Source organism: Schistosoma haematobium, chromosome 2 (genome assembly GCF_000699445.3).
Source record: "Schistosoma haematobium chromosome 2, whole genome shotgun sequence".
In the NCBI taxonomy this organism is placed as follows: domain Eukaryota; kingdom Metazoa; phylum Platyhelminthes; class Trematoda; order Strigeidida; family Schistosomatidae; genus Schistosoma; species Schistosoma haematobium.
Genome location: NC_067197.1, coordinates 38,790,967 through 38,812,762, shown reverse-complemented (window position 1 = coordinate 38,812,762; position 21,796 = coordinate 38,790,967). Strand labels below are relative to the sequence as shown.

At 33.4% G+C, this 21,796-nt stretch overlaps 1 protein-coding gene across 1 annotated transcript; it reads left to right on the top strand.

The window, feature by feature from the left end:
* Positions 1-212: 212 nt before the first annotated feature.
* Positions 213-6,193, top strand: MS3_00010829 (uncharacterized protein; the record flags this gene model as incomplete). Its single annotated transcript, XM_035729646.2, has 5 exons — positions 213-682; positions 2,119-2,375; positions 2,480-2,552; positions 4,081-4,781; positions 5,695-6,193. 5 exons carry the CDS (start codon positions 213-215, stop codon positions 5,862-5,864), a joined length of 1,671 nt encoding a protein of 556 aa, XP_035586455.2. The 3' UTR covers positions 5,865-6,193.
* Positions 6,194-21,796: the final 15,603 nt, after the last annotated feature.

Sequence of the window (21,796 nt, the reverse complement as noted above, 5' to 3'; positions counted from 1 at the left end):
TATGCAGAACAGTTTTGCTTTACGCCATAAGAATGATATCAAGCATAGAATCATCACTTACATTCACTGTGGAGATATTTTATATCATACATTTTTATGAAATTAAATTAGTTTCAAATAGACGTGTATTAAACTTTTCAATGAGATTACGGATTCTGTATTCCATTGATATAATCCACTACTAATTTTTATTCGTTATATATTTAGGTGAAATGACTATTGAAATTCATACAGTTTTTACTGGTACTGAGAAGAAAACCGCTAATTGTTGCGTTGTACCTGACAGTCAAAAAAATTGTACGGATTCGGCAAACCAACCACAGATAATACGTCGGTATCCCCTAACTCCATGTATGGGGCTACTACATTTCAAGTATAGAAAAGTCAACGATTGTAATTTGTCCTACGAAAATGATTCCAATATTATTACAGACAAAATTCGTCCTACTAGTGTTGATGAGGCTGTGGTTGTTAATAATTACAGTGGAAAAGAATTGTTGAAACCATATCCAGTCTTACCATATGAACGTTTGTTAGAAAAAGAGAAGAATAAAAATCAAAATGCATTTAAACCCAAAAGACAAACTTTATTGAATCGAATGATGCCAACAATGAGACAACCAATAAAAGCTAAACATCCACTGCATAATGCAAAGGACAATAATATATGTCAATTTGAAGAGTAAGTGTACTTATACTTTCTCTGAAGTTTTACATATTGAAGTAGGATTAACTACAATTTAACCAATAATGGAACCGGTGTTGATGAGTGATTAGCTTTAATATATCAGTACAATATATCAAAGCATTCTAACTAACCTCAGTTATGCTAACTATGTAACCCAAGCACAATACAATAGAGAGCCCTATCCATTTAAAACAATGACATGTGACTCAATATCACTGAGGGTTTGTAATTCATCCTTAGTTATGTAATATAAGTTATAGTAGTCCGATAAGTGATACACTTAATTTGCTATTCAATAGTTATTTCAGTATATTATGGACATATTGAAGTAATGTTATGAAAGACATTATGTACCAAAAAGCATTAAGTAATGTTGAAATCAAATCGATAATATAAATGATCAATTAATCGAAAACTAATAAGAAAATATATCGCTCATTTAATAAACGATTCAATATATCAGAAGGGGTTTGTGGAGAAATTAGAAATTTCACAGATTGAAATCATGAGTCAATTGGAGTCAGACCATCATGGAAAACCTGGAAGCACTGGACGGTCCATTTCGTCCTAGTATAGGACTCCTCAGCAGTGCGCGTCCACGATTCAATATATCATTACATAATTGTATATTTATCATTCACTAACCACCTAGTGATGTTGATGGATGCAGAAATAGTTTTATAGTGAATTATCCTAATAAATGTTAAGTTTAATGCAGTTCACTGAGTTATTTAAAATTTTAATGATGATATTAACAACTCATATATGAAGTTATTTCAATGTCTAAATTACTTTATTATCCTTATTGACTGATATTCAGTCTTAAAGGCACAATAACAACAGTAGAAATTAGGTTTTCATAATCTCTCGTATTGGATAAGAGTTCAAATGATGATAATTCTATTGTTATGTTCTTTGAAGTATATATATGATTTGTACTTGAATTTACATCATATGATATTAACTAAATGTTAATCTACATTAGAGAATATGTTGCCATGCTGCATTTTATTGTAAACATATATATGCAATAAATATCAGTGGATTGAGAGATCATGTAACTTAATAAATGGTTAGAACAATAAAATAGTAATGGTTATACAAACTGTTAGCATAGAGAAATTGTAATTCAGCGAATATTTCTAACAAAGTTTAAATTACATTATTACATTGTGGTCTAGTGCTTAAGCGCTTACTCGAGAGACTGGTAGGTCCTGGGTTCGAATCTCACGAGGCAGGATCGTGGATGCGCACTGCTGAGGCGTCTCATACTAGGACGAAACGGCCGTCCAGTGCTTTCAGGTTTTCCATGATGATCTAGTTTCAATTGACTCATGAATTCAACTATTAAATTACCATAATCCACAAAAACCCTTCTCTGATTATAAACATTGATTTATTTTTCATATATATTTCTTAATTTTTGTTAGGATTACAGAAAAGAAAAATCAACCAATTGTTATTCAAAATAATTCATGTCATGAAGAAACAAAAATCTGGAATCAGACTAAAAATCGTTTAGTAGGATCTAGAATGACAGAAAATATTCCTGTTACGTTTACAGAATATCAATATTCTACATGCAAACGAACTAAAATTTGTACAGTTCCTGGTATGAAAAGACGATTCAGTATCGAAGATGCAGCATTATCTAGATCAAATGAACAGTGTTTACAGTGTGATAAATGTAAGTTAACAAAACTTGATAAGTGAATATGCGAATTTACAAAATCACTCACTACATTTGACTGTTTCTAATATGCAATATTTGATTATCCTTTTTTCTTGAAGCTCTACAAACTACGGTAAAACGATCATGTACTGATGAATTTTGTAAAGCACAAAGAACTAACTATGAAAACAGGTAAGATATATCACTAAATGTTTGGGGCTGTCTAGCATTAAGATAAATTTTGTGATTTATAATATTGATAAACACTGTTGAAGTCATATAATAATATTTGATATGTCCATATTTTCCATAAAATTATATGTCCTAGAGATTTTATCCACAGAAATTCTCCCAGAACACATTGTGTAGTGGTTCTCTTGAACAAGCTTTCCTGGAATATCATTTGACACATGTTCCATATTGATTTCTTAGCGGATAGATCTCCTAGCCATTATTACACTTCGTCTCTTTGTTTATTTGCTTCTTTGTTATAGAACACATTCATCTCATTCATTATACATGAGTTTTGACCTACATTATGGTTGTTCTGAATATAATAAGCTTCATTCACATTATCATTGTTTGAAAAGTTTCTAACTGAGTCACAACTTAACCATCATAGACATTGTAAGAGTTTTGCATCCACCAAATCTCTCTAACTGTTATTATCACTATTATTATAATCACTGACAAGTACAGTTCACTCGTCTAGAATAATACATATTTTAAAATGTAATTTTATGAGGACATGATAATAATTTGAGGGAAACACAATGCTCTTGACTAGACCACTTCAGTGATTTAATTACGACCAAGATTTTTTAGTCGTTCTACAGGTTTGAAAATAGTTAACACATGTTGCTTGTAGTGGAGAATGATGCAGTTGCACAAAAATTCGATATAGAAGACAATAGTGATATAATAAATGTAGGACTGACGAAAGAGTTTCTGAGTGGGTTGATTGTGAAAATAATAATGTTCACTATGATATGGATATTGGATGCAATTACAATGTCGATTGCTACGTTAAGCCTACACAACTTATTCTAGCTTCCGGACAGGCCAATTCATTCATTCTTCTGGAATCACATTTTGACTTTATTAACTATTCACTTATCAACCTCGACTGTTTTTATCTGAGCGCATGTGTGTACATTTCTTTTCCTATTCATCACATTTCTGTAACTTAATATCGATTGACGCTTGGTTAAATCGAGTTGGCTTATGTGCCTTCTCCACTGAGTGTCATTTCGCTTCGTCCCTCTAATTGTCTGTCGATATCTATGAGTATAACAAATATATGTATTCGAAAATTCATTCTCGTAATCGACTTATTTAATTCTGTTATGCATTAACACGAGTTAAGTCTATGATGATGTACGAGGATAGACGACATATGTATTTCAATAACAATCAATCATACGATCCACTTGGAGTCAAATAAACGGTCGCTTAACATTGGACACTGTATATTTATGCGTTAAAATATATAAACATCCATCAGATGAAATAGAACACAAAGTGGTGTACAATTATTTCTGTTATGAAATAGTTCGATCTCGCTCCGATAGATGATAATCATTGACAGAGGAAATAACGAGTGAAATGCGTTATCAGTCACTCTTAATAAACGACATGATCATTCATCCTTTCTTAACTGAAATTCATATCAAGTTGATCATTCTTTAATTGTGCTCTTTTCCATTTGTCCACTTGTTAGATATATCGATCAGTCTTCAAATGCAGTGAAAATTACGACAGTACGGAACTGTGGGATTCAGTCGGGTGATTCACTACTCATCACCACCTCCTCAACAACATCATCATCATCTGCATCATCGTCCTCAGTTTCCTCAACCAAACGACAAAGTCTTCCTTTGAAATGTAAGAGATGGATTAAAGTATCGTCAAAGTCATGCTCTCGTCGTTGTAGTACTGGAAGCATGAGTTCTGTACAAAGTCCGATTGAATATCTAAACATTGAGAACGATAGTGTGCATAGGAAATATCCAATTTCGAACACAGAAGTTCAACAGAATCCTAGTATATTTCGAGGAATCAAGAAGTCTGCACAACAAACGATCAGTAATATTTGCAAAGCAATGAAACATTCGAATCCCAATATATCGCATACTTCAAACAGTTCATACCACAATGTTGATCACTCAGATCAACCATTAATTTACAAGTCAAATTCGTTGAAGCGATACACCAAACCATTGCTTCATTCTGATTCACTACCAAATACTCCATCCACAACAGAATACTCATGTGAATCAAATAATATCTTAGTTGATAAGAGTAGTGAAATGATAGTTTCGGATGACAGTTGTCAATATGCAATAACTATTCGACATGTCATATTGTCACGACGTGAATTTGATGAGCCATTTGGTTTATTTGTAATCAAATCAGAACAAGGTAAGATACTGATGAATGAAATCATTTTGATTTACTGACACAACTCACTGAACTGAATTTCGAAATAATAGATATCAATAATCCGTTAGATAAATAATGGTAGGTGGAATTATTGCATGTCGAGAATGGTATAATTGATAGACAGTTTTATTCATCAAGGCAATATCATTTGAGGCATTAATGCATAGTTTAACAGCGAGTATTATTCGCAATAGATAAAAATACAGTTTTCAGTCATTAATTTCTTTCCAGTAATTTGTAATTCTTGTATAAAATAGACAGTTATATCCGATCATCAAATCTCTAGATTAGGAAAACAGTTTTTGATGAAGGTTTGTTCTCTGAGATGGACGGCCAACATCGAGGTGTACAGGACAAGCTGTGAACCACATGTGGAGAAATTCGAACACTTCAATTCTACCTGAAGTTAGTGTTGATGATGTCGTTCACAAGAACGATGGAAGCTTCAAGACCAAACCATCCAGCTCAGACAAACAAACTCCATCAAAATCATCCACCTGTGCTCCAAATCTTTTCCACCATAGGTAAATAGTGATTTCCAATATATTTGCAGTTACGTTGATAACAGAAATTGAAGAGGGAGATTGATTATGAATACAGTGATCTTAGAGGTATGACATGGCTTAGAATCGATCACAATGAACTAATTCTTCCTGTACTATGCCCTTATACACAGTCTTTCTCTTATATATTACCACTACTGAGTTAATTACTTCTATGAATCCGGTATTCATCTTGTTGTGCTAATGAGATATGGCAACTCGAACCGATGTGTATATGTGACTGGTCCTACGTTGTAGCTGACTGACTGACTAAATTATGTTGATACATGTCATTATTATTATATATACATTTTATTGATACATAGTTATTTCATTTTCATTTATTTCAGGTTATCGTATCACACGTTTATCAGAAAGATTAAAACAATACAATCAAATTCATATTGGTGATGAAATTGTTCAAATCAATGGAACGTATTGTAACCAGTTAGATATTTATGATATACAAGAATTATTTCGAAATAATCAATCAATTATTTTGACTTTTATTGATCAATAAATCATCTAATTATATGATGTGTTGAATGGATTTCAATTTCATCAGCTCATCTTCTTTCCACCACCTCTTCTTCCTCCTTCTCCTCCTCCTCTGAGTGTAATGAAATGCAGTATGTATAGGAGGATGTACTTCCCCTTTGTATTTACTATCACTGTTCTTTAAAGGATAAAAGCTAGATTCATCAAATATCTTAATTCTGTATATTTTCTCATATTTATCAAATGTATTTTGATTTATTGATCTATTTATCGATTTTTTTGTTGATTGATTTGATTGATTTTTCACTTTTTGAATTGTATATAAAATAAAAATAAATCTATTCAAATGAATTTGCCTGGTTTATTGTTTACTCTAAACATGTAAATTAATTGATCACTAGGTTGGTGATCAATGTCATGTATGTCGGAACCATCTTAGTGCAGAACGAATTCTTAAATAGAAAGAGTAAGGCATTTTAAATATTATTAATCTGATAAAATTTCTTCTGTCGTCCTGTCATCGAAGATAATAACCGCCTTATATTGGTGATATATCAGTGTGAACAATAGGTTGCATTTGATTGAATATAAAAATCACAAAACGAACAAGTTTTATATGTTTTATTAACTACATTGTTGTATGCGATCGACAGCAATGACTGGTTTTAGAATCTAAGCTACCTAAATTTTGTTAGAGCGTAGTTATGCTCTTCTTTAGGATATGATTTGACACAACGCAATTGCTCTTCAACAGTATCGATATTTTTACATGTAAATCGACATGTAGTAATATATACGTATATCATATTTGTCTAGACCTTGGAGAGGATCAAAGTCTAGTTCTAGAATATTCAGATGATTTGCCATTACAAAAATAGATCGTTAGTTATTATTTAGATTGTCACAACATACTTTAATCGACATAAGCTGGTAAGAATTAAGAACCTGACCAGTAAGGCATTAGATTCTACTCATTCACCAATCAGTGAAATTGACTTAAACCTATGTGATCTTTGTATTTCAAATAGAATATGCAAAAATATATTCATATAAAGATTGGAAAACCTTGTCCAAATTTCTTTTTGAAAAATTACATTCAATTTACAATACAATTTTGATAATGGTGAATAACAGAGATATACTAAGATTACATAATGAATTACAGCCTTGTAATGGTTTTAAATTTGAGATTTACTAAGAATGACTATACATAGTGTTGATATGTAACATCTATACAATTAAATAAGGAGACAAACATCACTGCAAAATATCGGTGATGATTTTATTTACCGAAGTTATACAACAATGGAAAGTTTAAATTTATAAATTTAATTAAATAATACTACATTATTAAATGTTAATTTGTAAACAATGATGGATAGTGGCTAGCAGTGGAATCCAGGACGCGCGTTTCGTCCTGGATTCCACTGCTAGCCACTATCCATCATTGTTTACAAAAAGCTTGTGAATTAAGGCAATATCGAGGCATACGCACAGTATGCACATATGCCAATAACAGACTGATCAATCGCATTCTTAAACCTCAATGGGAAGATACAAGCCAGACAACACCAAATGAATATTAAACGTTAAGTTTACCTAAACTAGTGAGCTATTTTTCGGTTCGTGTACTAGTAAGTGAACAATATTTATATGGAAAAAAGTATACACTGGCTAGCTTTTGACTTAAACTAGGCTTCTAGATCTGACAATATATCTTAAATGTGAATTATATGGGATTATTCATTTCGCTGAGGATTCCATTAAATTAGTTATATAATGTTTAGGTGTTTGTCATTCACTCAAAAAAAAGACAAATTTCGACTGTTTGGAGATAAGTTGATTTACTACGAATATTTGAGGGGGTATGTTTTTTGTTAGAAATTAGAGGGCAGTAAATACTGATGAAGTGAATCAATGGAAGACAAAATATGAACGAAACTCCTTTGTGTATTTAGTGGTTAATTAGTAGCCCCCAAATGCCCTGGTACGGCCGAGAGTAGGGAGAGTTCGCTTACCCTCTCGAAATGCTCTCACATGGCCACGTGTATACAGCTACTACCAAGGAAGTCCTACTCACTGTCTTCTCGTATCGGGGGTGTTGTTGACGAAATTGAGAGGACGAAAAGCGAATGTCCGGCGCTTTAACCGGGTTGGTGGATATGGAGAGTCCACCTAGGGGAGTTGGCAAACCCTGATTCCAGACTAATGGTGCACATGGACTCCAGTAACCTGAGGGAACAAATGGTGTATGAACCATTAGTTGGTCACCGGCTACCATGGGACTGCATCTCCTTACGATGCCCCACTGCCTTGTGAATCAAACCTTCAGGTCGAAGGCTCCGGTTGTGCCCCCCCAAGAAAACCACCTGCTTCGGTTTGGGCACCCGAGCAGTATCACAGCCATCACACAAATCAAATGAGATTTGTGTGGCGCATATATATCTGGTGCCTCCTTGTACTAGTATTTATGTGTTTAAATAAATAAATAACAAATAGGTCAATTAGTCGAAATGAATATAATATAATCGGTAGACTTACAGATGTATTTACACATTTAACATTAAATTCTCCCATCTGACATTTTCAACATTTCTGTAACACAATATGATTTTTTGATTGGTGATATCTTTTGCGATGAGAGTTTACAATCATAAGCTCCTCAAGACCTTAGTAAACTATGAATGATTATTGTTAAACAGATTTTACTGTTGATGTGAAATGTTGGTTAAAGTCCAAAGAAAAAATTCACAACACGAGGAATCGAACCACAGATCTCTAATATCATTTATAAACACTTACTTATTAAACAAAATACTGTGATAATAGTACTGTAAAAAGACATTTAGTAAACGTCTTAGTTGGGACTCGCCAACGGGGTTTTCCCCACCTCCTATTGTTAATTTTTACATTGGCTCTGAAGTTCAGTATTTTGTGTTTTAAGCATCAATGCGTTATAGCTTGAACTTCTGAACCTAAATAGCTACTTACTCACTCAATAGCTATAATGTTTTAATCATTATTGGTAAATGTTTAAAGTGAAAAGTGCTGGGTTTCAGTACCATTGTGTAAATTTATCTGAAGAAGTTGAGGCAGGACAAAAATTGTGTTCTGAACTCTATTGCTATCCACAATTTGATAGTTTAAAAAATATATATATTCAGTATAAGTTCCTTATCTTTTACTTATTCAACTTTTCCTATCTCATCCAACAAAATTTTCCTCTATTTCCGCCCACTTCTATAAAGTGAATTATATGATGATACAGATAAAAATTTGTTATCTGATGTTTGATTCTAATAAATATTATGAAATTTATTAAATCTTATAACTAAGGTTAAGAATGATCAGTTATGTAAATGATAAATGTGTCTAGATGACAATTATATCTAATGTAATGGTTTTAATAATGAATGATCTATTATTGAACTTCAAAAGACATTTCAAAAACTTCCGGTAACATTTTTAAACATCGTTGCTGTTGTTGTTCACTGTGATAGACTAAGTGTTCTAATGCTCTGATTCGAAGAAATTAATTATTGTTCATTTGGAACTTTGTATAATCATAAGTTTACCAACTGTAACTATTTAAACTACTAAAATGAGACCTAATCTGTTAGTTATTAATACATTTAAACGTCATCGACTGTTAAATAACAACTAGTGTTATATTTTTCCGTCCAGTAATACTGATTGTTTACTATCTATGAACACAAGTTATGGTGATTCAAGATCACAAGGATTATGTTTTCATATGGATTGGTGGTTAAAAATGATTGACAAGATTTTGTGGATTTAAGTTTTATGTTAGCTGGTACTCCTTAAACTGAAAAGATCTGTGATAACTTCTATGACGGGGATACTGAGTGGTGTACGTTCAAATTCCATAGAAGAAATCAATCAGTTCAAAATAAAAGAAATATCCTGCTGACAAACGTCAACTTGAAAAAAGCTTAAGACCTTATTATTGATTCCTTTGAAACACCAACAAACATAAAGTGATAAAATGATGGCAATCATAACTACTAACTCATCTGTTTGCCAACGAAGAAGTGAATATACTGCTGAATAGTCAACTCTTTCTTCATATGTGGTTGCAAAGTATGACCCTCAAGAGTAGAGGAGAATCGTAGATTTCTATTATTCGATTATAGGTGTCTTTGATGCACTGTTTGATTATGTTAGGTTTATCACCTGAACAATGCTAAGGTTAGATAGAAGATACTAGGGAAAGATAACAAAATGGGCGATAAGTTCTTTAAATCATCATCGACTGAAGTGGTTCGTACATATATTAAGTATATTCAACCACTGTCTACTCTGAAGCCCGATGTTAACTGGTATACGAATAAACCAAGTATCCTACCTGAATACCATTTTATTGTAATACCATAGAGAATTTGGTGATAAACAAAAAACTTTCTACTGTTGATTTTTGTACTATCTGAGCTAGTGAAAAGTTAATATATTTATATGAATTGGCCTATAAACTAGTATTTATCAAACAATTGTTATCTTCCAATGACAGTTCATTTGTTCATGAGTCTGTTCCTACATATCGTATATTTAACTGACTGAAAAAGTTAAATAGAATGTAACAACTAAATCCCTATTAAGCTAATAGAAAGATCATGTTTTATAAGTAATTGACTATAACACATTGTAATTGCTTGATTATCAATATTTAGTTTTACAGATTCATTCAAAATAACACAATAAGTATTATATTATTAAAAATACATTACCAAGTCATGCGTAAAGGTGACTCAATTGGTATTGAATTTTATATATATATATATATATATATATACATATATCTTCTCAACTTTAGTAAGGATAACAAGCTTCAAACAATCCCAATCCCAATAAAAAACAAAAGACTCATATTCAATTGATTGTATAATCTTTTTTTTAAAAAGAAATTACACTTAAATAATATCAGCTGTTTAATGATCTAGATTACCAATATAGTAAATAGTTATCTTTTATTAGCTTTCTCTATATTCAATGAAAACAATCATTCAGATAATAAGTTTCCCTTTTTTCGTCTCAAATTCAAGAAAAAACAAAAAAGAGAGAAAAGTTTTGTAAAGAAAAAAAATGATAAATTTTCATTGTATATCATTAATATTGTTTGAATTGAATTGATTTTATTACTATATATTCTTTTGGCTGAACTTCTTTCTTTTCTTTCTTTCTTCCTTTCTTTCTTTTGTTATCCAGTGAAATCAGAAATGTTTATGTTTACGCACAAAAAAAGAGGAAAGCTCATCTCTACATATAACTTAAATTGGTCATGTGTAAAAACAAACAAACAGTCTAACCTTAAATGAGATCAATTCAAAGTTATTTAAAGGTTACATAATTATTGTGAACAAGTTTTGATGAAGACAATAATCAAAGATATAAATTGTGTCTATGCTTATTATCATTCAACTGGAATATTCATATGATCATATAAAAGAAGTTAAAACGACAACAACAACAACGACCTGTTTAACACTATAACTAAATCTCAATAAAACAAATAAAATGTCAATAAATAAGGGTAAACCGTCAAATATAACATTTACTTTGTATAAAATCAACTTAATGATAGGGTATGCTTATTGTTTACAAGTTAAAGAAGAATACAGGCAAAAACAAAATAATTGAACGTAAATAAAAATATCTGAAGAGTGAACAGACAAAGATTACTTATTCAATTGGATAGTGCTTTCTATCATTTATGCATTTAAATAGAATACTATTGCTTATTGTGTTTGGATTGTGACTAGTAATAAAATTCACGAAGAATATTTCATCTTTGAATTTATTAGTGTGATGTACTAAAAGCTCAGTGTTGATTTCATAATGAGACTTAAATCCAATGCCTATCACTTGCGAATAGTTGATGAGTTTTGAGTGAGACGAAACATATTTTGTATGCTACCATTGATCGAAATCCAAATTTACTAAAGCTTACTAAAAATGGCTTTATGTAGACAAACCGCTCAGAATGAATTTATAAGAACAGAAACTGATCATTTGCAATCTTTAATAATGATTACTGTTGGCGATGTTAGATCCCCAGAACTCACTTGGTAAATATATTATTTTTGTAATTTTATTTTAAAAATTTGAATTTCTTGTTTTCGCGTCAAAAGTGCTCATTTTCACCTTCATGTTATATTTCCCGCTTGCGGGAATCTTAAACGCTATTGGTTCGTTGTATCTTTTCGTATGCCATTTGTAACGCTTCCCAAGGACAATTTTATGCTGTATGTACACGTTTGATTTGTGCCTGTTGTTATTGCTCGTACTTCTGTTTGCTTCTCCATTTCGAACTTGGACTTCTCTCTAGCTAGCGGGGCTGGGACGCATAAGAATAGCTAGCTTATTGGTCTTTGGTCATAGAATCTTTGTTCCGTTCTCAAACTAGGTGAACTCATAATCGCTTCAAACGTAGCAATTACTTATTTTTTACAAATGATTGGAAGTATTATATATGTTAGATCCAGTCTAAATCTTAGATATGAGGAATGATGTTTTGATAGTTAAAGTACTCAGGTTTCAACCAGTAAGTTACAAGTTAGAACCATGCTCTATGTACTCCGGTTTAAGGAGCCGGGTAGTTTCGCTATTCCTCTTTCATACAGTTTCAAACCAGAGTACATAAACATGTACTTGACAACCGTGTTACATTATTATTTCTATCAATGTAAATATCCCTCAAATTTTATGGTTGAATATAAGCATGAATAAACTGGAAATTGTTCAATTCGATACTGATGTAAATTTCCCTTATGAACTTGTTAATCTTTGTTTTCAAAGCCACAATGAATGAAAATCCTTTTCAATCCTATTGCATGTACAAAAATACAGATCTACCACTGATTAAATTTAACAAATTACTAAAACTAGGCGAAAATAATATGTATTAGTCATCAAAGATTCAGTTATTTGCGATTTTTCAAATCCGACATATGGCGTTTTTAAATACCACAGTATTCATTGACAGTTAGCACTATCCTAATACTTTTTAATGTTTTAGCTATAAACCATTTAGCATACTATATATATTTTATTTATTGCCTTGATACATGAAGCTATTTTTGGTGGAAAGAAAAAGACAGTACGCTAAATGTCAAGTGTACAAAGACATAAAAACTGACAAATCGAGCATTGGGATATATTTTTCTCATGAATGATATCCAATTTAATAATAAATCACAGATAGCTGCAAACTAATAGAAACATGAAGTAATCTTTAGTTCTATAACTAACAATGTAGTTTGTGTTTGAAAATTACATTGAGATAACTCAAATGAAAAAAATAATCTACAATATTCTAAGCTAACCAGTTGACAGTAGGTATCTTGATCCAAGTATTCAGATTTCAACCTCTTGGTTATAAGTTGGAATTCAATCACAACCAAATTAAGTTTATACAGACTTGTAGTTTGGTTGAAGTTATCCACAACGCTCTTATGTCCACTAAAAGCATAATAGCTAACAATTTCTGTTTTTCTTTTCCCTTTTTAAGTATATAAGAGCTGCATAATGCAGGGTAATTTTCACTAGAGATTTGATTCCAAGTAATCGAAGTTATCCGTAACTGTCTAGTTTGAACATGTTCAGTGTAGTACAACCCGCATATACCGAATAAAAACATGAATATGATGAAAGTTTAGGCATGAAACGAAATTATTAATAAAAATTACACTGATATTTAGCACTCATGTATTAAATAAACGAAAATATAACCGAAATCTATAATCACTGCACATTTAGTGAACATGAAAGCGTTATTGATAACCTTAGCCTTGTAGTATTGTTAACGTTGACACAAATTGTAATTCGAAGCTCAGTATGTCAGTGTATATCAGGTAAATTTGTTACATTAAAGGAAATTTACTCCATTCAATCTACCAGGTTCAACTGAACCACTCAGTATTTATTAATATACACGAAAGTGAGTATCCGATTTGTTGAAATTTTATTCTAAAGAATTTTAAGTGCTTTATATGCATGATTACTAGCATAGGAATTTAGTAAAATTTTGGAAATACATGAAAATCAGACTATATGTTAAACAACATAATTTCTGGCCTATTCAGTTCATCCAGTGACTAACGCTAATGCGTAGATAGTCAGTTTAGTACTTAAACTAATCCACTTAAACAATTGAGTTTCAAATCCAAAATTCATACAGTTTTGTTTGATTTGGTCAGTTAGATAGTATCATAAGTCCTCATATGAATAATGTGACTCAGAGTTGAATGCTTAAACAAACATCAAATGAACTACACCAATTAATATCCATTTCACTTATCTAATTTACCCAAGTACTTATTAGTAATACAGCAAATAGTTAGTTAGATGATTGGACGGAGTCAGTAGAAAACCCTGTCAGTCTCCATCTGAAGAACTCAGTGGTAACGGTATAAACTATGAAGCCAAGTAACACGAGTTCGAACCCTATAAGAAGCGGCAGTCCTCCTAAGATTTAGAATAGTCCCTACTGACGAGTGTCACTCGCCACAAAACCTTGGTTTAAGGTTTCCTGTTGGGTACTTCTGACCAGCTAACATAGAACACGAGATATCCAACCACTTGGATTGGTGTCAAAATTACATTTTGATCCGTAGAATTCGATCAGTACTAAGGACTGGACGAACATAATATTAGCAACTACTCAGTGAGATAATATCTTACTAGTATTCCTAAATTTATACTTCAATATTGCGTAGTTCACGTCACTAGGACCTGTTCTAGCTTGATGTTTAATTATAAAACTGGAAAATACGATAATCCGACCACCGATCGATAGCTTCCATTTATATAAGAAATATATGGATCACATGTTAATCATCTATAATGACAATAAAGACCTCATTGTCAGCTTGTATTAGTTTGAAGTGACATTAGTCTAGAATGGGATCAAAATCTAATCTTCCAGGTTCGCAAATAAAACGATGAAGCCGAAATTGCAACTTAAAAGATCATTCACAGTAGCAAAGAAGAGTTTCTTCACGGACAGTGATGTTTAAAAAATACTGGATCGGAAGTTCTGAAAGACTGACATTGAGGCAAAGTATTGAATCATTTGTTTGAGGTATTGACTCTCAGACTGATACAGGTTTGAAGATGGCTTAGTTATTGAAGCCTCTGTAATTAGGCACTACCACCATATATTTTACATTAAGTTTAGCTCATAGTCTAGTATTCGAAAACGTTGGTGGATGAAATATGAACGTTGAATTCTTATCAGATGGAGTGATAGAATACTAAGTTAAATTTACAAGAAAACTATATATTAGTAAGATATACGTTCATCTACTGAGATAATTAAGTCGACTGAATAATGATGTACGTCAACTTGCATCCATACAATTGAATCCAAAAAGCCAGACCGAATCTTTAAAGAAAGAAAATTTTACACTGGACATATCGTTTCAAGCCCAAACGGTGAGAGATGCAGACGGATGTACGTTTTTGGTCAGCATTTAGCTTAACTTTTAAGGAAACAGATATATGCTACTCTGGTTAAATTTTCTGAAGCATTTACATTAATTCTTAAAATCTAGTCAGTCAACAACAGTCTCCATCCACTTGTGGTTTTTGTATGCCTAAAGAAGTAAAACTTCGAACAGTAAAATAAAATGTCTTACAATGACATTTTTTATTTTAAGCAGAATATTAGCATGACATTAAGAATAAACATAAATATTTATTTATTTGAACACATAAATATTGGTACAAAGGGACACCGAATAAACATGCGCCACACAATTCACTTGATTTGTGTGTGGGCTGGAATATTGCTCGAGTGCCCAAACCGAAGAGTAAACATATACAAAGAAAAAATAAATATAGTGAAAACGATAGTTTTACGAGAAAATTCATCTATGAAGTTAAATAATACCTACAGTAGTAACATAAAATTTAGAATATATAAATATAAGTATATATAGAACGAGTAAAATATTCGTTAATTTCACATGATCAATGATCTTGCTACAAATGCTTTCTGGATTTTTTCATATAACGATTTACACGAGACTGACTAGACGGCACGGTTGGCTTGGAATAGAATATAACAGAAAATAGGAAACAGATTTGAATAATTGCAGCTAGAAATAGGAACCAATGAATAAAAATATCAAAAATATCATCTTCAGGTGGAGAAGGGAATGATTGTTCATCAATAGACATGAGTTGGGATTCCAGTGGATGAAGGTTCGATTGTCGTTAGATTTACATAGCAAAAATATCAACCTTATGACGATTTTAACAACAGAAGAGAATTCATTGATCTGAATGATTCCGAACCCTGACAATCAAAGAAATAAAGATAAATGAGGTTAACATTCGAATAAATATACGGTACTTTATACATCAGACCTACCATATTGCTACCGCAATAATCATTATCTTTCTATAAAACTAAAACTAACTGTTAGTGAAGAGGATGATTGAAAAATAAGACATAATGGTGAAGTAAATAGTTTATGTGTCGCAAACGATAATCCATGTGACAGAGTGAAAAAAACTTAGAGTACAAAATAAATTATTGGTCAACTTGAATCAGGAATTTTTTGGTCTAGTTAATTTTAAACTTAACGCACATTGTAGTATTCATACCTTTAGCTTAGTTAGTCATACATACTTTTAAACACTAAAAACTTCAAAATCAGAATGATGACAAAACTGTCATATTGGTCGGTGTCAGAATTTTACTTAAAATTTTATCGCGGAATAAAGCTTCGGTGAACAAACTAATAAACAAGCAAAAAATTGCATCGGAAAACCTCCACGACTCTGATTGATAAGATGACTGTAAATTTTATTAGAAGTGTGAACTCATTTGTTTATAATGATATGTGAATGTGTTATCGAATTAATTAAAATATATCACCATTTGCGACATTGTCAGAAGCATAATCAACAAACATAGATGTACGAAATAAAATGCACACACACTATACGCCAAACTGCTGGAATACATGGATGACAATCAATAATGAAAACAACCGATCAAAGAGAGACTAATTAACACTGATGTGAGTTTAAACGATATGCAGGCAACTAATTTTCCAATACTTTTAAAAAGATATGGTAAGGAAGAAACCACAGCTCACACACTTTATCATAAATATGTGTAACATCTAGCAGCCCTAATAAACACACTAAAGTAACCTTATGCCTGAACTCTAATTCTTATACAGAAAATTATTAGGAAGTGGCATTTTATATGAATATTTAGTTACTTGCAAATTTACGGTTAAGATGAAGATATTTATAGTTTCAAAGTGGTAATACCTTAAACAAGATAGAAAACAATACCAGTTTTCTAGCATATCTTTACGACATTGGATAGCTGAACAACATCGGATTTATCTTAGGCTGTATGTATCTTTTAAAGTCCTCACAATTTATCTCGCAACTCTTGATATAAATCTTAAATATGAACTTTTAGTTCTACGAGCCTCTTAAAGACATGCAGAGCACGTTAAGAACTCAACGAAAGTGTTCCAGTCAAAATAGTCCAACTGGGTTGTGCCGGACTAGTCTCATTGGTGCTTCTAGGTATCAGCTAAGGCTAGGATAAAGGGCGGAAATTTCGAGGGGGGAAACGGTCATTTTACTCCCTCTACACTTAAGAAATAACTTATGAATTAACTAATTTACCGGAGTATGATACAAGCTACGCTCTGTGAGACTTAGTGATAGTATCCTACTGCACAAACCAAAGTAAGAGGAACAGAATCCCACACCTACTACTTAGCGAATAGCGAAAATGTTTTGGAAGCATCGTGAAAAATCTAAGGCTACCTTTATAAAATACTATTCAGCTTATGTGTACGCTTCATAGGAAAAATGATGGCAAAAAGTAAGTGGACGAACTGACCAAAATTCAGAGGAATTCATAAGCTCAAACGGTTTAAGACCGTTCTCATTTCAAGACTAATGTCAGTTTGCGATTAAAACCCTGATCATTTACATATAGAGGTTCACTTTATAACTTTCAATTTGGGTTGGCCATATTTAGATATAATTGTAGATTTGAGTTATAACAACTCATTGTTTTATAAGACAATGAATGGACCACGGACTTTTAACATTTTTAACACATACTAGGATAAGGGAGAGATTTTGGTTAGCATTTTCTAATTTAAGGAATTAAGAGTTAAGGTACAATAAACTGACGACGTTCAGTTAATCAATCAGAATATGTATGTGCATATGTAAACTTGCCTTGAAGCCGTTATGCCATTACTTTGTATTGTTAATTGCTGTATAGCTAGGTGGCGTTTCCCGATCAGTTGATAAATCGCCAGAGGTCGTCAGTGTATTATACTTTAACCAATTTCGAGCCTACATAATATGACCATATGGTGATTATACAGATAATATTTAGTCTTGAACCTATGAAATGAAAATGGATTTCATAAATTAATCACGTTTCTAGTATTCAACCAGAAGTTTTTCGACCATCAACCAGATGGAAAGCAATGGAAAACAATCATCCGACCTTGACGTAGGGTTACAAATGGTAAACACGCGCTGCCAATATCCAATACACCGAAGACATACTAGATATAAAATGTCTAATTTTTGGTCAGCTGTCAATATTATAGCCCTTCATTTGCAATAATTTCAATAAAGTTTAGAGTTATCGGACAATTGAGGTGAGATGAATATAGAGTTTTGTGTAGCAGATGATTTTATCCTAAGTAAACTTATGTCCTGGTGTAACAACGGTAAAAGTTTTGTAGTAGGCGACTTTAATGCACCACATATAAACCGGGTTAACTTAGAAGTAGGGTCAACCATATCGTCGTTCGACTGCAAACTGTTAGAAACCTCGATTGAATTAGCATTATTCCAACACATTAGAGATCTCACAAGATACGACTTAAGAAACTCTTCCTCTCTTTTAGATTTAGTTTTCACACACGGTGATGACGTTGGTCAAATGGCTTTTCTCCCACCACTTGGGAGAAGTGACCATGCAGTCATCTTATTTAAATTCATGGCTGAGATTGCCTGTCAAACAGTTGCACCGGCCCGTCCCAACATATGGAAGGCAGATATGCAGGCAATTAACTTCGCAGCATCGGCTGAAAACTGGGAAATTGACTCAAAGGCATCAGTACAAGAGGCATGGACTCTATTCAGGCAGTTATACAATCGGGTAACTCAACCATACATACCCTGGACTGTCACAAAGAAAAAGAAGCACGGACATCCCTGGATAGGGCGGGATATTCGACGTTTGGTGAGACAAAAGAAGAAATGCTGGGACGTTGCCATCCGCCTTGGCACAACAGGCACGATGGAACGCTACAGATCGATAAGAAACGAGTGTATAACGAAAATTCGGGAAGCTCAAAGAAAATATGAAATGCGGCTGGCACAATCTGCACTCAAGCAGCCCAAGAGAATATTCCCGTACATAAACTACAGAACAAGGATGCACCATTGGATTCCCAACCTAATTAAAGTAGGAAGTGAATCTGAAATGATAGAGGAAGGTCAGGAAGAAGCAGAAGCTATGGCTGAATATTTTGGGGCAGTTTTCACTCAGGAACCTCCTCTAGAGAAAGAACCAGACCCAAATACAGAGTCAACAAACCAGCTGCTCACCGTGGACTTTGACCAAAACGATGTGCTTAAGGCTCTTAGCACCCTAAACATGGAGAAGTCAACAGGATCAGATGAACTACACCCTAAAATCTTGAGACATATTTCCCAATATATCGCGGCCCCACTGACTGTGATATTCAATATGTCACTTGACCAAGGTGTGTTACCTATGGACTGGAAGGACGCAATCGTCACTCCCATACATAAAACAGGTCCACGACAAGTTCCATCGAATTACAGACCCGTAAGCCTCACCAGTGTTGTAATTAAAATACTGGAAAGAATAATCAAACGGACCATAACGGCATTTATGGAAGCCAATAACTTGCTGAACATGGCACAGTATGGTTTTAGAAAGGGTCTATCCTGTACAACTAACCTCCTTATAGGAAGGGAGTTCTGGATTAATGCGCTAGACAACGGAAACTCAGCGGATGTTGTCTACATAGATTTCAGTAAGGCTTTTGACAAGGTGCCAACTAATAGACTGCTATTGAAGTTGGAAAACCTTGGTATTTCCGGACCTCTTTTAAAATATATTAAAGATTTCCTAGTAGGTCGTAGACAAAAAGTAAGAATAAATTTCAAGTGCTCCATCTGGAGACCAGTACTTAGTGGAGTACCCCAAGGTTCCGTCCTAGGTCCTTTACTTTTTATAATGTACGTTAATGATCTCACAAGTGTAGTACAGTCTCCAATGTTATTATACGCTGACGATGTAAAAATTTGGCGAGTAATAATTGGAGACAAAGACGCATTTACTCTTCAGGCAGACTTGAATAATATGATAAACTGGTCTAAAGAGTGGCTGATGCCTATCAACGCGGAAAAGTGTCTACATGCACTTGGGGGATTCAAAGGGTAATAAGTACAACATAAGGGATATGTCATTACCCGTAGTCCGGTCTCATAAGGATCTAGTGGTGACAGTGAGTTATGATCTTAAGACGACGGCCCATTGCCGGGAGGTCGCAGCCAAGGTGTTTTGAACCCTCTGGGCTTTAAAAAGGACATTCACTAAGTTAGATACTACCATGTTCACCACAGTATACACATCCTTAGTGAGAACTAAGCTAGAGAACTGCGCTCAGGCTGCAAGCCCCTGTTTAAAAGGTGACTCGGACATACTAGAAAAAGTACAGAGGGCAGCTACCCGTGCAAGTCCGGAACTCTGTGGTTTATCATATAAAGAGCGGCTTGAAAAACTGGGCCTCTTTACTCTGTCCTATCGCAGACTAAGGGGAGGTCTGATTTTGATGTACAGAATACTGAGAAATGATTTCAGACCTGACTTATTCCCTCTCTTTCTTCCCACTAGATCGGGATACCTCAGAGGACATAGCAGGTGAGTAGAAAAGCTAAGAACGAACAAAATATCCGTGACATACAGGTTTTCACACCGAGTCATCAATACTTGGAACCTGCTGCCTGAAGCAATGGTGTCCGCACATTCAATTGACTCTTTCAAGAGAAGACTGGACACTCACAGAAGCATACTAGAAAAGGAATAACATAGGCCGTAGGCCTTCTGTCCTTGCTACACAAATCTGAATCTGAGTAGTGTAGTTTGTAGAACCAAAGTCTATTACTTTACAGGTTAGTCAATCACTTTGTTGCAATGTGGAATATTTTAGAATTCAAGCAGAGAAAAACGAATTGAATGCAGGGAGTAAAATAAATAAATATTCAAGCCTACTATTTCGTCAAAAATGGATAATTAAGTCAAATATATGCAAACGGTTGACGAGAGGAGACTGTAAGATATTGTGCATCATAGAGAGTTACTAATACTGATAAAAACTATGATGCTGGACAAAATACGAAACATCTCATTTGGGGTGAAGTGCGACAGTGTTGCGGATTTCAAGATGTAGGCAGACTAGCACGAAAAAGGATCCCTGTGTTGGTCAAAATAATTTAAGATAAAATAAGGAGTAGGGCATGGGACGATTAACCCTATTACGTGGCTCCTTCACTAGGAGATAGATGAATCTACCGTCCTCGTTAACACCTTGGCTAGTAGACTAGGGTGAGGCAGAGTATCACATTCTTTGGTGAAACACAAACGCCAACACTTTCCTACCATAGGACTCTGTTCAAATTCGTCAAAATAATGAGGCGTTACGGGCGCAGGACCTACTTCGCCTGACGTTATTTTTCGCTTAACCATAGGAATTGTCCTCCTTTGCAAACACCCTCATATGGTCACATATCAAACGTTCTGGTACTTTCGATGGTGATGAAAGCATTGTTTCAGGAGCATAGCAGATCGGGTTAGTTTTGTCTCAGTTGAAAAATACTCGTAATCTAATGGGAGCCGAA